Source organism: Henckelia pumila, chromosome 1, assembly GCF_033568475.1.
Source record: "Henckelia pumila isolate YLH828 chromosome 1, ASM3356847v2, whole genome shotgun sequence".
NCBI classification, from domain to species: domain Eukaryota; kingdom Viridiplantae; phylum Streptophyta; class Magnoliopsida; order Lamiales; family Gesneriaceae; genus Henckelia; species Henckelia pumila.
In genome coordinates this window covers 38474354-38490083 of record NC_133120.1, presented here as the reverse complement: position 1 = coordinate 38490083, position 15730 = coordinate 38474354, and the positions used below count along the sequence as shown (strand labels likewise).

Sequence of the window (15730 nt, the reverse complement as noted above, 5' to 3'; positions counted from 1 at the left end):
GTTATATACATGAGGATAATATTTAAATTATAATAATCTAAATATGTCCGCAATTAGAAATTAAAGTTGGGATCTTTAATTTAAAATTGCTAATGTGGTTCATTATATTATGAATAAAACAATCTTATCCGGATTGTTGATAATGAGATTATTGGAATGAAAACACTTTATATAATTTGATTATATAGGACTGGAACACGATTAATTTTGAATCTCTATAAATTTTCATATCATGTTGAGAATTCAATATTAATCAATAATGGTCATATATGAGTCAATCTTAATTCTGAGTGATTAATAAACTTCTATTTATGATTTTGTATTTTTTGACATATCAAGTAATGACACAAATTACATAGTGTCAAAATTCTTGATACATTGGAAATACAATAAAATAAATAGCTGGAAATATTAATACGCAAGACGAAATCCATTCCTTCGTAAAGAAGTCAGATAAGTTGTTCTCTTAAGTATTGATTCAGGACTTGAATAATAAGAGCGCTCAAATTTATGATTAGATCATAAAATATTATTCATTAGAGAATCAATGGAACTTAAGGAAAAAAAGATATAATTGAAGAGGTTAAGTGGAAATTACCTAAATTTAATTATGAATGATTTATGGAGAATTAATTTATATGTAGTGACTATATCAATGGACTATTCATTTTGTTGAATAATTTTATATCTATTTTTTCAAGAGTGCAATTCCAAGTTTATAGTGGAATAACTTTGGAATTAATAAAATTAATATATATAAATTAAAGAGTTTAATTTATTATCAATTTTATTGGAGCTTGAAATTATAGGTCCATAGTTCCCCATGCCATCTCCGGATTTAAGAACACTTATGATATAAGTATTAAATTTGTTAACTTGAAATTATTGAATTTTAAGTTATTGAGCACTCTTATTTTGTATGAATAAAATTACAAGAAAAAATGTTTTCTTTGTAATTTTAATTACAAAATTATATTTTATCTCAGTTAATTAATTTTGAATTAATAATGCTTATAATTTTCTCTATTTATTTATTAGATAAATATATATGGGAAATGGATTTTCATGCGTGTATATATATACATATATGTATATATATTTATGAATATAAGTAAATGATTATATAAAGATATAATCAAAAATTGAGTATAAGATATATAATCCCTATCCAACGTGTATCACTTCTATCTCATTTTAAATATTTAAACAAAATTGTTTTGTTTAAAAAATAGTCTAGAGATCAGATTGTTGAGAATATATCTCAACCAATTGTGATAATATATATGAAAAGATATGTATTTTCTTTTGAAAAATTTCAAAAAGAAAATAGTAAAATATCTATATATATGTGGTGATAGGAGAAGGAACGATACAGACGTCGTACTCCACAGTGCATTTATAATACTAATATATATTAAGAAAAGTTGGTGACGCCCACACGTCAGTGTTCGGTTGATCTGGAGAATAGGCTTGGAAGGACTGCGGAATCAGCATTCAAGTTTTATAAATTTCGTTCAACATAGGTATATTTTCTATCCTTAGTTGATTCTATGTTGAATTAATATAGATATTGATCGTTAAACATTTTTAACAAGAAAAATGTTTTTATTCGATTCGATCTATACCAAGCTTCCGCTACGAAATTTTTGAAATTCGGTTTACGAAACCAACAATTGGTATCAGAGCCAGGTTAATACTCTATATTGATTTATTATATTTTATTCAAGACTATTACAGTCATGTTCCAAATTTTATTTATAATGGTAAATATGTGGTTGGGGTATGAAGTACGGTTTTGAGATTGTCTTAATCTCCAGTAATTTCCCTATCACTTTTGTACGTTGCCACTTGTTTTGTATATTCATGTCGATGAATGTTTATGTGTTTGTCTTACTTAATGATTAAGTTTAAGAGTTTTAAACTTATATATATTTTTTATTTTCATAATCAAATTATACACAATATCTTTTATGATTTAATTTTCTCATGTGAGATGATGAAATAAAAATCATATCAGTTATTAAATCGGATTTCAAATCGGATTTTGTTTCTTGTTATTCGGTTTAGACACTGAATTAGATTAGTTTGTATATTTATCAAGTTTTTTTTATTTTAGGATTTAATGAGATTAAATTGAGAAATTATAATATGTTTTTGCATTGGATTTGCAAAAAGGATCGGAGCTTTATGAATGTATTTAAATGTTAAATTTCATTCATTGCCATCATCGATTTATAATTTTAAACTGTTTAAAATTATAAAAACTTTGTGGTTTAAAATGTTTAAATTCAGGATTATAATCTAATGGTTATTTTATAATATTGGATTTTATAATAACATTTTTTTTGTCCAGTTATAATTCCATACTGCATTTCTAAAAGCTTTCTGTTCAATTATTTCGTGGTTCTAGTAACTCGTGTGCAGTATACTATATTTCATGATGATTGATTTATTATCAACATAGGCATGGTACATGTGTATTATTCTTTATTATTTTTTTCAATGCTTGTCTTGCCGCTTGTCTGTTTTTGCATTCCTGTATAAATTGTTTAAAATATTACGTGATTGAAAATTTACAAAATAATAGTTTTTTTGTTATAAGTGGTATAAAATGTTTAAATTCACTGCATATTATAAATAAGAGTTATTTTATAAATAAAATACATTTTTTTTAAAATAGTGAGTGGGAGTGGTTAATATGACAATATTAACATTCGGTCTCCACCGTTTGAACAACAACGTGAGTTTTTAGTAGCGCCTTGAGATGCTTTGATTATGTCCTCCCTACGGAGGGTGTCTACTAATTATAATAGCAAGGTTGTTTTCCATGAGATAGGATTTTAAAATGTATTTTAGTATTGACCTACCCTACGGAGGCAATTACTAAATTAAGTTTTAAAATCTAATATGGTGGGTTACACTCATAAAGAAATAATTAAATTAGTTAATTATTTTCTTGACTAAATTTTGTAGGAAATTAAGAAATGCTAGAAATATGAGATATTTTTGATAGCATTATTAATTGAGAAAGTCTCTTTATAATTAACAATTTTTGACCTACCCTACGGCGGCATTTAATTGTGGTGATTATAATTTCTTAGACTACGAGTAAACATGTTTTGTGTATTATCATGTGCTCTTATGTATTATATTTACTCATGTCTTTAATGGTTAATGATATTTATGCATTCATATATATATTGAAAATATTTTTCATTTTTTCCAGCAAGTATGACAAATCCTATCCTTCTACTTCTTTCATCTGAAATTTTGACTGGTGAAAATTTTGCTAAATGGAAAAGCAACATGAATATCCTCTTGATCAATGAGAGTTACCAATTTTTCCTCAAGGAGGATTGTCCTCCAGCACCTCCAGCTAATGCTTCAAGGACTGTCTCACAAGCTTACAACAATTGGATTGTTGCAAACAATAAGGCACGTTGCTATCTGTTAGCAGCAATGAATGAAGTGCTTAGAGCTAAGCATGAAGCCTTAGAGACTGCTAAAGGGATTATGGAATCTCTACATCAAATGTTTGGACGTCCATCTGAACAAGCACGTCATGAAGCTATGAAAGCAGTTATGAACTGCAAGATGAAGAATGGTTCCTCAGTCCGTGATCTTGTGTTGAAACTGATTAATCATTTCAATGATGCTGAAATCAATGGTGCGAACATTGATGAAAAGACTCAAGTTGGCATGATCTTGGAGACACTTTCTCCTGCTTTTCTCCAATTCAGGACGAACTATGTGATGAATCATAGGGTCTATAACATGACACAACTCCTGAATGAGCTACAAAGTTATGAATCTCTGATTGATGACAAAAATGGCAAGGAAAATGTTGTCGAAGACAATGTGGCTGTGGGAAAGACTTCTTCTTCTAAGAATACAAAGAAGAAAAATGTGGGAAAGTTCAAGGGCAAGAAAAAGATCCAAAAGAAGAAAGGGAAGGGTGTTGAACCTAAACCAAAAGGAAAATGTTTCCATTGCAATGTGGATGGCCATTGGAAAAGGAACTGTAAGAAGTACCTTGATGAGGTGAAACAAAAGAAGAAACAAGGTAAATTAGATTTACTAGTCATGGAAACATGCTTTGTTGAGAATGATTTCTCAAGCTGGATAATTGATTCGGGTGCATCTAACCATGTTTGTGTTTCTTTGCAGATGTTGGAGTCGTCCAAGGATCTTGAGGAGGGAGCTTTCATGATGAGAGTGGGCAGTGGGGAAAGATTGTCAGCGACGGCAGTTGGGACAGTGCGACTGTCATTCAAGAATAATAAATTTTTGCTTTTGAACAATGTTTACTTTATTCCTAGTTTCCAACGCAATTTGATTTCAGTTTCCAAGTTGCATGAACAATTTATTTCTGTTTCTTTTGAGATTGATTCTGTTTCAATTAATAAGAATGGTATGAATATTTGTTCTGGTTATGTTGAGAATGGTTTATTTTTTTATTAAGCCAACTTCACATAATTTACTTCAAACTGAAATGTTCAAAGTCGCTGAACCAACCCCTAAAAGAAGAAAGATTTCTGATGAAAATAATGACACATTTTTGTGGCATTTAAGGCTTGGTCATATTAACGTAGAGAGGATAGAAAGACTAGTAAAGGATGGTCCTTTGAAGGAGCTAAAAGTTGGCTCTTTACCAGTCTGTGAATCCTGTCTTGAATGAAAGATGACCAAAAGACAATTTTTGGCAAAAGGTGAAAGAGCTAAAGCACCTCTAGAAATTATACATTCTGATGTATGTGGACCTTTGAATGTCAAAGTAAGAGGAGGCTACGAATATTTCATCACTTTCATTGATGATTATTCTAGATATGGATATGCATTTCTAATGCAAAGAAAGTCCGAATCTTTTGAAAAGTTCAAACAATTCCGCGCTGAATTAGAAAATCAACTAAGCAATTCAATCAAAATTCTTCGATCAGATCGAGGATGAGAGTATATGGATTATGAATTCAAAGACCACTTGATTGAAAATGGAATACTATCACAGCTCACGGCACCTGGGACACCACAACAAAATGGTGTGGCCGAAAGAAGAAATCGAACATTTCTTGACATGATGAGATCAATGTTGAGTTATTCTTCTTTGCCTAACTCATTTTGGGGTTATGCACTGCAAACATCTGTATACATTTTGAATATTGTTCCATCTAAGTCAGTTCTAAAACTCCTCTAGAGTTGTGGAATGGTCACAAACCTAGTTTGAGACACATCCGCATATGGGGGTGTCCAGCACATGTGCTGAAAGGAAAGACTGGAAAATTGGATCCTCGTTCAGAAGTGTGTATTTTTGTAGGCTATCCCAAGGGAACAAGAGGAGGTCTATTTTATAGTGCTGTCGAAAATAAAGTATTTTTATCGACAAATGCTACATTTCTTGAGCATAACTATATAAAAGACTTCAAACCCAGAAGTAAAGTAGTTCTGGAAGAGTTGCTGGTGTTGGTTATGACTGGCGAGTTCCCAGACCAATTACGATTGATACCCGGTGCAGCGGAAGTTTAAAATTTTCTCATGGAACGATTCCATGGTGTGGGTATCAACCATACAACGATTGAATTATTTGTGTGTAAAATTTAAATAACAATTAAATAAATTTTACCTCAAATCTCGCAACGAGATTAATGGACACCAACAGAACAATTCTGCTCTTGTTGTCTCTCCCTGGAACCGATGAACGCCTTCAATCAGGTCCACGAACAGAGGTTTAATCCCTCTGATAGATTGCACTAGAAAATCTATCAGAAGTTTTCTGCGAAGAGATTACACGAATCTGATTCGTTATTCCTGACCGCGATTCAAAATCACAGACCGGAATTTTCTCGGGCAGAGCAAAGGGAGGGGACGGCCGATCGGTTTTGAGAGGGTCTAGGGTTTTCGAAATTTGCTCTCAAAATTTATGACCTGTTGTGTGTAATTTCTGTACTGAAATAACTTATTTATAATGCAGGCCACTAACACCTTAGGGCCCATTAGTCATAAGCTGGGGCCCGACAAGCAAAGCCCGCTCGTTCAGAAATTAATATAAAATTCATCGTGACTCCGATTGATGAAACGATTTCACCAATGTGCACAGAAACCATTTCTGCACGTTTTAAAGTCAAAATAAATTTTCCTGAATCCGAATTCAGTGGTTTCCAAAAATGTCCATCCCTATGTCATTTTAGGAAACCCTACTCCCTTACTCTTAATTAAGAAGTCCAACTCCTTAGTTCATTAAATTTAACTCTTTAAATTTAACTATCTCAACGGGGATTAAAACTCCATTACACTGTGTGACCCTCAATGGTTCAGGGATACAGCTAGCCGTGGGCTCACAACTCCTTGTGACTCGGAACAACACTTTCCGACTTGCCCAACGAATCATGGTAAAGCGCCTAGCAACATCGCCCCATGATTCCCTAGGTATCACTGATAGTGCCTACAAGAACCAGTAGATTTTGGTTAGCGTACAGTACGGTCCCTTCATCCATATATCCCGATCGAATCAACAACCATTGGTATATCGAGAGTCGCTCAAGATTCGATAACTATGCAATGCATCTTGAAGATCAAATTAGTGACATCGCATGTGCTACTAAGAAACCATTTCTTAAATCACATCAAGTACTCTGGCCAGAGATTTGTCACACTAATATCTCCTCAGATCGCATAGGATATCCACACTCGCAAGTATGTGGTGAATCCTTGACAACAATGCATTGACTCCTATATGTGTCGTAACTGTACCCAATCTCGACACCTGATGACCCCCTCAGAGTCGGTAAACGAGTCAAAGCACAGTACTAGCATATAGAGTCTCCATGATGTTTCAAGTCGTAAGGACTAATGGTGTACAACCAAAACCGCGGACTTTATCCACTCGATAAGTGATAACCACTTGGAAAGTCCGGATAGGGTAGTTCGACTATTCATCCTATGAATATCCATTTGCATGCTTCGAACATCTCCATGTTCCCTACCAATGAAACGTGGTACTCCGCATCGCAAATGCTAGTCTCAAACTCGAGCGATCCTTATCCTTATTATCGGACGGCTCAATCGACTAGGAACGGTTTTAGAATATACAGTGACTATAAGATGTATTTTATGATAGACATCTCCATGTTCTACCACATCTTACATACACTATAGTATATTCAAGGTCTTTATCAAAACAACAATAGTATATCACAATATAACAATATGAAGTAATATAAAGTCATTGCCATAAAAGTGTAAATAATATTAAACAAAAGATTGTTTATACAAAGAGTCAACAAAGCCCATAGCCACACAGTTGGCTCACTGGGCACCCACTCTTACAATCTCCCACTTGCCCTATAGCCAACTAGTCATACTACGTAGACCCATTGCTTCGCGATGTTTGTCAAACAATGGTCCTGGCAAAGGCTTAGTAAGTGGATCAGCGATATTGTCTGCAGAGGCCACTCGTTCGACACTGATGTCTCCTCTTTCCACAATCTCCCGGATTATGTGGTATTTCCTCAGTACGTGTTTGGATCTTTGATGAGACCTTGGTTCCTTTGCTTGAGCAACGGCACCCGTGTTGTCGCAGTACACCGGGACTGGACCAACAAATTCAGGAATGACGCCCAACTCTTGGACGAAATTCCTCATCCAAACGGCCTCTTTAGCAGCAGCTGATGCTGCAATGTATTCAGCCTCAGTGGTGGAATCCGCTGTGGTGTCCTGCTTGGAACTCTTCCAAGAGACAGCACCGCCATTGAGCATGAACACAAATCCAGAGGTTGACTTCGAGTCATCCACATCACTTTGGAAGCTAGAGTCGGTATAGCCTTCCAGTTTGAGTTCTCGTCCTCCATAAACCATGAACATATTCTTAGTCCTTCGCAAGTACTTAAGAATGTCCTTCACGGCTTTCCAATGCATCTGACCAGGATTAGACTGATATCTGCTCGTGACACTCAGAGCAAATGCTACATCCGGTCTGGTAGATATCATCCCATACATGATACTACCTATAGCTGACGCATATGGTACATGTGTCATATTCTCTATCTCTGCATCAGTCTTGGGACACATAGACTTGGATAGAGAAACTCCATGACACATGGGTAGATGTCCTCTCTTGGACCCATCCATTGAAAACCGTTTCAATATGGTATCGATGTAGGTTGATTGAGTGAGTCCTATCATTCTCTTAGATCTATCCCTATAGATCTGTATCCCAAGAATGTAGGATGCCTCACCCAAATCCTTCATCGAAAATCTACCTGATAACCATATCTTTGTTGACTGCAACATCCCTACATCATTCCCAATGAGTAGGATGTCATCAACATAAAGTACTAAGAATGTCACTGCATCCTTAACTACTTTCTTGTACACGCAAGGTTCCTCCGGGTTCTTGATGAAACCAAAGTCTTTAATTGTTTCATCAAATTTCTGGTTCCAACTTCTTGATGCTTGTTTTAGACCATAAATTGATCTCTGAAGCTTGCATACCTTATGCTCGCTTCCTATGGATGTGTACCCCTCAGGCTGCTTCATATAGATTTCTTCCTTAATGTCTCCATTAAGAAAAGCAGTCTTCACATCCATTTGCCATATCTCATAGTCATACCATGCAGCTATGGCAATAAGGATTCTTATGGACTTGAACATAGCAACTGGTGAAAAGGTTTCATCATAGTCAACTCCTTGCCTTTGAGTATAACCTTTCGCCACCAATCGCGCCTTGTAGGTCAATACCTTACCATCAGGCCCAAGCTTTCTTTTGTAGATCCATTTACACCCTATTGGAACAATTCCATCGGGAGGATCCACTAAAGTCCAGACTTGGTTAGTATGCATCGAATCCAATTCTGATTGCATAGCTTCAAGCCATAAATTCGAATCCGCATCAGAAATTGCTTCCTTGAAGCTTCTTGGATCACATCCAATGTCGGGTTCATCTTGACCCTCTTCAAGAAGAAGACCATATCGAACTGGAGGTCTAGAAGTCCTCTCGGATCTTCTAGGTGCAGGCGTGTCCAGCAATGGTTCCTGAGGTGTGGGATCGTTATTTTGTATTTTGGGTTCTTCTCGAACTTCTTCGAGTTCCATCATCTCGCCTTTCTTATCCAATAAGAACTCCTTCTCCAAGAAGGTGGCATTCCGCGAAACAAACACCTTTGTTTCAGCAGGATAATAGAAATAATATCCGATTGAATTCTTCGGATACCCCACAAAATAACACAGGCTGGATCGACTATCCAACTTATCTCCCACTGTCCGCTTCACGTAAGCAGGACATCCCCAAATCCTCAAGTATGAATACTTAGGAGCTTTGCCATTCCATAACTCGTATGGTGTTTTGTCCACTGCTTTAGTGTGGACGTTATTCAACAACAATACCGCCGTTTCAAGCGCATAGCCCCAAAACGAAGGTGGAAGCTCAGTGAAGCTCATCATGGATCGAACCATGTCCAACAAAGTTCGATTACGACGCTCCGATACACCATTAAGCTGTGGTGTCATAGGAGGAGTCCACTGAGAGAGAATCCCATTCTCTTTCAGATAGTCCAAAAACTCGGTACTCAAGTATTCTCCACCTCGATCCGATCGAAGTGCTTTAATACTTTTACCTAGCTTGTTTTCTACTTCAGCCCTGAATTCTTTGAACTTTTCAAATGCTTCAGACTTATATTTCATTAAATATAAATACCCATACCTTGAATAATCATCAGTAAAGGTAATGAAGTAGGTGTGGCCATGTTGAGTCCCTACTCTAAATGGACCACAAACATCTGTATGGATCAAATCCAACAGATTTTGACTACGTTCAGGCTTCCCCTTAAAAGGAGATTTAGTCATTTTCCCTTTTAGGCAGGATTCACAAGTAGGTAGAGAGTTAATATCAGACATATCAAACATGCCCTCTCCCACTAGCTTGTTCATCCTCCTTGAGGAAATATGACCTAGTCTAGCGTGCCAAAGGTTTGCCGGGTTTTGACTATCGATTTTCCTTTTGTTTGTTGTTGCCGGTTTGTCAATACAATTCACTGGAACGTCTTTTAGTTTTAAATTGTATAGATCGTTTTCAAGTTGTCCATTTCCAATTAAACATTCATTCTTGTAAATACTGCAAATCCCATTCACAAAATTACAAGAATAACCATCTCTATCAAGCATAGAAATAGAAATAATGTTTTTAATTAAATCTGGCACAAATAAAACATCTCTCAACAATAATTTAAAACCATTCTGCAAAATCAAACAAACATCTCCAATGGCCGTAGCTTCAACTCTGGAACCATTCCCGAGCCTCAGCTGGGTCTCACCCATTCTAAGCCTGCGACTTCTTGTCATCACCTGCAAATCATTGCAAATGTGAGAACCACATCCGGTATCCAATACCCAAGAAGTTGTATTAAGTGACATGTTTATTTCGATATAGAACATACCCTTTGCAGTTCCCAACTGCTCAAGATACTCCTTGCAGTTGCGCTTCCAATGACCCGGCTTCTTGCAGTAATGGCAAACATCCTTGGATTTTCCATCGTTTGAAGCCTTTGTCTTTTGCTTCTTCTCGGGTTCCACTTTCTTGGGTGGGGCAGAACGTTTCTTGCCCTTCATACTTGGCCCCTTCTTAGCAGAAGATGAGGAGCCCACCAAGAAAGCTGGCTTATCCTTCTTAAGTGTGGATTCATATGTAACGAGCATATTGACCATCTCTTCAAGGGTGGCCTCTATCTTGTTCATATTAAAATTTATCACGAATCCATCAAATGAAGAAGGAAGAGATAGAAGCAGCAAGTCCACATTGAGTTCATGCTCCAACACCAAATCAAGGGTCGCTAACTTCTGTATGAGCCAAATCACTCGTACCCCATGATCACGGACCGAAGTCCCTTCACGCATGCGGCACGTCATCAACTCCTTAACAGTAGAGAACCTTTCAGCCCTCGACTGAGCCCCAAAAAGTTCCTTGAGTTGCGTGTGAATGTCAGCAGCATTCACCGTGTCCTCAAATCGCCTCTGGAGTTCATCAGACATCGAGGCTTGCATATAGCATTTGGTCTTGATGTCATGGTCACACCATGCATCAAGTTTGGCCAATTCCTCCGGACTTATGTCAGCTGGTGCTTCCTTCGGAGGTGCTTTCTCTAACACGTAGAGCATTTTCTCCGAAGTTAAGACAATCTTCAACTTCCGGAACCATTCCGTATAGTTGGCGCCAGTCAGCTTGTTTTGTTCGAGGATCGAGAATAAAGGATTTCGCGAATTCATTGTGTGAAATACTGAAAAGGAAAAACAGACATATATCAATGATTGTTTAACAATTTACTAAGACATAAAATAGGCGAATTTAATTTTATGAATCTCACTCCCACTATTTTAACGATTTCACCACCCTCTAGTGAAAACGGGAAACTTTTTCCTTAGTGAGAACATGGAGTCCAATTGACAAACTTATGGTCCCGAATAATATCAGCCAACCATAATTCTCAAAAGGTAGAGCCCAATTGCTTCCAAAGCAACCCCCATGTATTTACCTCATGTCCAATAAGGGCCCAATAATATGACGCCGTTTAAAGTGACATGTCAAGATGACCCATCAATATTAAGTTGTGATGGACGGTCGCCATGTGGATCCCCCAATAATATGAGCCGATCCCATGGGAGTTCCACCCAACTTACAACATTTGTCGATCCAATGTACAGCTTTCCGACGAACGGGCCCCCCCAATAATATGAGCCGGACCGTATCCGCGGGTAGCATCACATACATTGACCGTTGATGGAAGGTAGGAACATTTAAACAATATTTAAATTTCCTTTATTTATCTTGATATAAATTTTAAATCATATTTAAAATGAGGGATTTTATTTATAAAAATATTTGTCTCATCATTTTTAATTTATTGCATGCATTGCCGGATTCACGCAATTTATGTCTAAACATGCATACAATCATAATATCACATATTATATAGGATGATCGATTCCATTTCTAATTGACCCGTGGTTGCCAATCACGGGTCTTAGTCCAATCCTAGGTAATATGCAGTATGCAAATGCAATCCTATTACATATGCTTCCAATTTACATTTCTTCAGTCTTCATTGTCTGCTGGGCCCACCATCTTCAAATCTTGATCTCCCACTAAATCTAATGTATTTACAATTAAATAACAATGACAAGTAGGGGATACATTTTTAGGGGGTGGGAACGGGCTATAAACCAAGCCCACTTTTATTACATATGACATTCATATCGGGCCATAAACCAGGCCCATTAATAAAACCAACAACAATAAAGACAAAATGTAAATTCCTAACATACACCTACAAAATTGGTCATGGCAATCGATCATCCTTATCCAATAACATTTAATTCAAAATTAATTTATTGGATAACATGCTGTGGCAATTCAAATTTAAACAAGATAAAATCATATTTTATATATAAAATCACATTTCACATATAAAATCATATTTTATCTCCATATCAAATAAAATCATATTTTATCTAATATATCATAAGATCATATCTTATCATCAATTGTACCAAAATAATTGATTTCAAAATTCAATTTACGGATAAAATATTAAAATTTTCCAAAAATTCAAATTTATCCAAAATCAATTTTAAAATTTACGGACTCGAACAATTCGATCCGAAATCTCGTGAACCAATCAAAAACAATTTTTGACCGGACCAAAAATAAAATTTTAAATATTAAAATTAATAAAAAATTAAAAATTAATTTTTCCCGCGGGCCACCCGGGACACTCCCGGGTTGGCCCGCACCCGGGGCGCGGGCCGGGGCAGCCCGGCTGCCCCCTTAGGGCAGCGCCTGGCGCCGCCCCTGGGCGGCGCCGTGCGCTGCCCTGGGCGGCCCCGTGCGCCGCCCTGGGCGGCGACGGTCGCCGCCTTGGGCGGCGCTGTGCGCCCCCTTTGGGCGGCGCCGTGCGCCGCCCGGGGCAGCAACAATTGCTGCCCCACCGGGCAGCGATCCAATCGCTGTCCGGGTTTTGCCCCGAAAAAATTTTTTTATTAAAAATATTTATTTTGTTTCATAAACCGAGACTCAAAAATTTTGTACAATTGATTATTCAATCGATTGATCTGAGCAACCTGGCTCTGATACCACTGTTGGTTATGACTGGCGAGTTCCCAGACCAATTACGATTGATACCCGGTGCAGCGGAAGTTTAAAATTTTCTCATGGAACGATTCCATGGTGTGGGTATCAACCATACAACGATTGAATTATTTGTGTGTAAAATTTAAATAACAATTAAATAAATTTTACCTCAAATCTCGCAACGAGATTAATGGACACCAACAGAACAATTCTGCTCTTGTTGTCTCTCCCTGGAACCGATGAACGCCTTCAATCAGGTCCACGAACAGAGGTTTAATCCCTCTGATAGATTGCACTAGAAAATCTATCAGAAGTTTTCTGCGAAGAGATTACACGAATCTGATTCGTTATTCCTGACCGCGATTCAAAATCACAGACCGGAATTTTCTCGGGCAGAGCAAAGGGAGGGGACGGCCGATCGGTTTTGAGAGGGTCTAGGGTTTTCGAAATTTGCTCTCAAAATTTATGACCTGTTGTGTGTAATTTCTGTACTGAAATAACTTATTTATAATGCAGGCCACTAACACCTTAGGGCCCATTAGTCATAAGCTGGGGCCCGACAAGCAAAGCCCGCTCGTTCAGAAATTAATATAAAATTCATCGTGACTCCGATTGATGAAACGATTTCACCAATGTGCACAGAAACCATTTCTGCACGTTTTAAAGTCAAAATAAATTTTCCTGAATCCGAATTCAGTGGTTTCCAAAAATGTCCATCCCTATGTCATTTTAGGAAACCCTACTCCCTTACTCTTAATTAAGAAGTCCAACTCCTTAGTTCATTAAATTTAACTCTTTAAATTTAACTATCTCAACGGGGATTAAAACTCCATTACACTGTGTGACCCTCAATGGTTCAGGGATACAGCTAGCCGTGGGCTCACAACTCCTTGTGACTCGGAACAACACTTTCCGACTTGCCCAACGAATCATGGTAAAGCGCCTAGCAACATCGCCCCATGATTCCCTAGGTATCACTGATAGTGCCTACAAGAACCAGTAGATTTTGGTTAGCGTACAGTACGGTCCCTTCATCCATATATCCCGATCGAATCAACAACCATTGGTATATCGAGAGTCGCTCAAGATTCGATAACTATGCAATGCATCTTGAAGATCAAATTAGTGACATCGCATGTGCTACTAAGAAACCATTTCTTAAATCACATCAAGTACTCTGGCCAGAGATTTGTCACACTAATATCTCCTCAGATCGCATAGGATATCCACACTCGCAAGTATGTGGTGAATCCTTGACAACAATGCATTGACTCCTATATGTGTCGTAACTGTACCCAATCTCGACACCTGATGACCCCCTCAGAGTCGGTAAACGAGTCAAAGCACAGTACTAGCATATAGAGTCTCCATGATGTTTCAAGTCGTAAGGACTAATGGTGTACAACCAAAACCGCGGACTTTATCCACTCGATAAGTGATAACCACTTGGAAAGTCCGGATAGGGTAGTTCGACTATTCATCCTATGAATATCCATTTGCATGCTTCGAACATCTCCATGTTCCCTACCAATGAAACGTGGTACTCCGCATCGCAAATGCTAGTCTCAAACTCGAGCGATCCTTATCCTTATTATCGGACGGCTCAATCGACTAGGAACGGTTTTAGAATATACAGTGACTATAAGATGTATTTTATGATAGACATCTCCATGTTCTACCACATCTTACATACACTATAGTATATTCAAGGTCTTTATCAAAACAACAATAGTATATCACAATATAACAATATGAAGTAATATAAAGTCATTGCCATAAAAGTGTAAATAATATTAAACAAAAGATTGTTTATACAAAGAGTCAACAAAGCCCATAGCCACACAGTTGGCTCACTGGGCACCCACTCTTACAGCTGGCTGATGAGATTAGCCCCATTCCAACAAGAGTTGTTGAACAAGAAAGAGAGAAGACCAATACTCAAGATCCAACACCACCACCTCCACCACGACGTAGTGAAAGGGAAATAAGATTGCCTATTCGCTATCGTGAAGAAGGAGAAGCACAAGTTGCAGTCACTGATGGAGGTGATGATGATCCATTGACATATAAGATGGCAATTATTGATGTTGATCAAGAAAAATGGCAAGAAGCCATGAAACTCGAAATGGAGTCTATGTACTCGAATTTAGTCTGGAAACTTGTAGGTCAACCTGAAGGTGTTAAGCCGATTGGTTGTAAATGGATCTACAAGAAAAAAAGAGGACCCGATGGGAAATTTGAAACTTTCAAAGCTAGGTTAGTGGCAAAGGGTTTTACCTAAAAGGAAGGAGTAGACTATGAGGATACTTTCTCCCCAGTTGCCATGCTGAAATCTATCCGGATTCTCTTATCCATTGCTGCTCATTATGATTATGAGATATGGCAGATGGATGTTAAGACGGCATTCTTGAACGTCCATCTTGAGGAAACCATTTATATGGCACAACCAGAGGGTTTCATTGTCAAAAGCCAGGAGCAGAAAGTCTGCAAACTCCAAAGATCCATTTATGGACTTAAGCAGGCTTCTAGATCATGGAACTTCAAATTTGATGAAGCTATAAAGTCTTATGGTTTTCATCAAAATGTGGGTGAACCTTGTGTATACAAGAAAATAAAAAA

The 15730-nt window shown here is 37.3% G+C and overlaps 2 protein-coding genes across 3 annotated transcripts; both read left to right on the top strand.

Moving 5' to 3' along the window:
- Positions 1 to 1385: 1385 nt before the first annotated feature.
- LOC140876371 (uncharacterized) lies at positions 1386 to 4277 on the top strand. 2 transcript variants are annotated; one of them, XM_073280323.1, is made up of 3 exons: positions 1386 to 1523; positions 3227 to 4063; positions 4168 to 4277. In XM_073280323.1, the coding sequence occupies exons 2-3, from the start codon at positions 3232 to 3234 to the stop codon at positions 4191 to 4193; spliced, it is 858 nt and encodes a 285-aa protein (XP_073136424.1). In that variant the 5' UTR covers positions 1386 to 1523; positions 3227 to 3231; the 3' UTR covers positions 4194 to 4277. The 2 variants fall into 2 exon arrangements, with proteins under 2 accessions (XP_073136424.1, XP_073136425.1); XM_073280324.1 differs by having other exon boundaries at positions 1403 to 1523; positions 3303 to 4063.
- Positions 4278 to 4954: 677 nt separating this feature from the next.
- Positions 4955 to 15392, top strand: LOC140861304 (uncharacterized). The gene is made up of 2 exons (XM_073264311.1): positions 4955 to 5140; positions 14985 to 15392. Exons 1-2 carry the CDS (start codon positions 4955 to 4957, stop codon positions 15390 to 15392), a joined length of 594 nt encoding a protein of 197 aa, XP_073120412.1.
- Positions 15393 to 15730: the final 338 nt, after the last annotated feature.

Coding starts and splice junctions, on each gene's coding strand:
- LOC140876371 (XM_073280323.1), top strand. CDS start 3,232: ATGACAAATCCTATCCTTCTACTTCTTTCATCTGAAATTTTGACTGGT. Junction 4,064..4,167: donor GAAACAAAAGAAGAAACAAG/GTAAATTAGATT, acceptor GTTTCTTTGCAG/ATGTTGGAGTCGTCCAAGGA.
- LOC140861304 (XM_073264311.1), top strand. CDS start 4,955: ATGGATTATGAATTCAAAGACCACTTGATTGAAAATGGAATACTATCA. Junction 5,141..14,984: donor GTTATGCACTGCAAACATCT/GTATACATTTTG, acceptor CCACTCTTACAG/CTGGCTGATGAGATTAGCCC.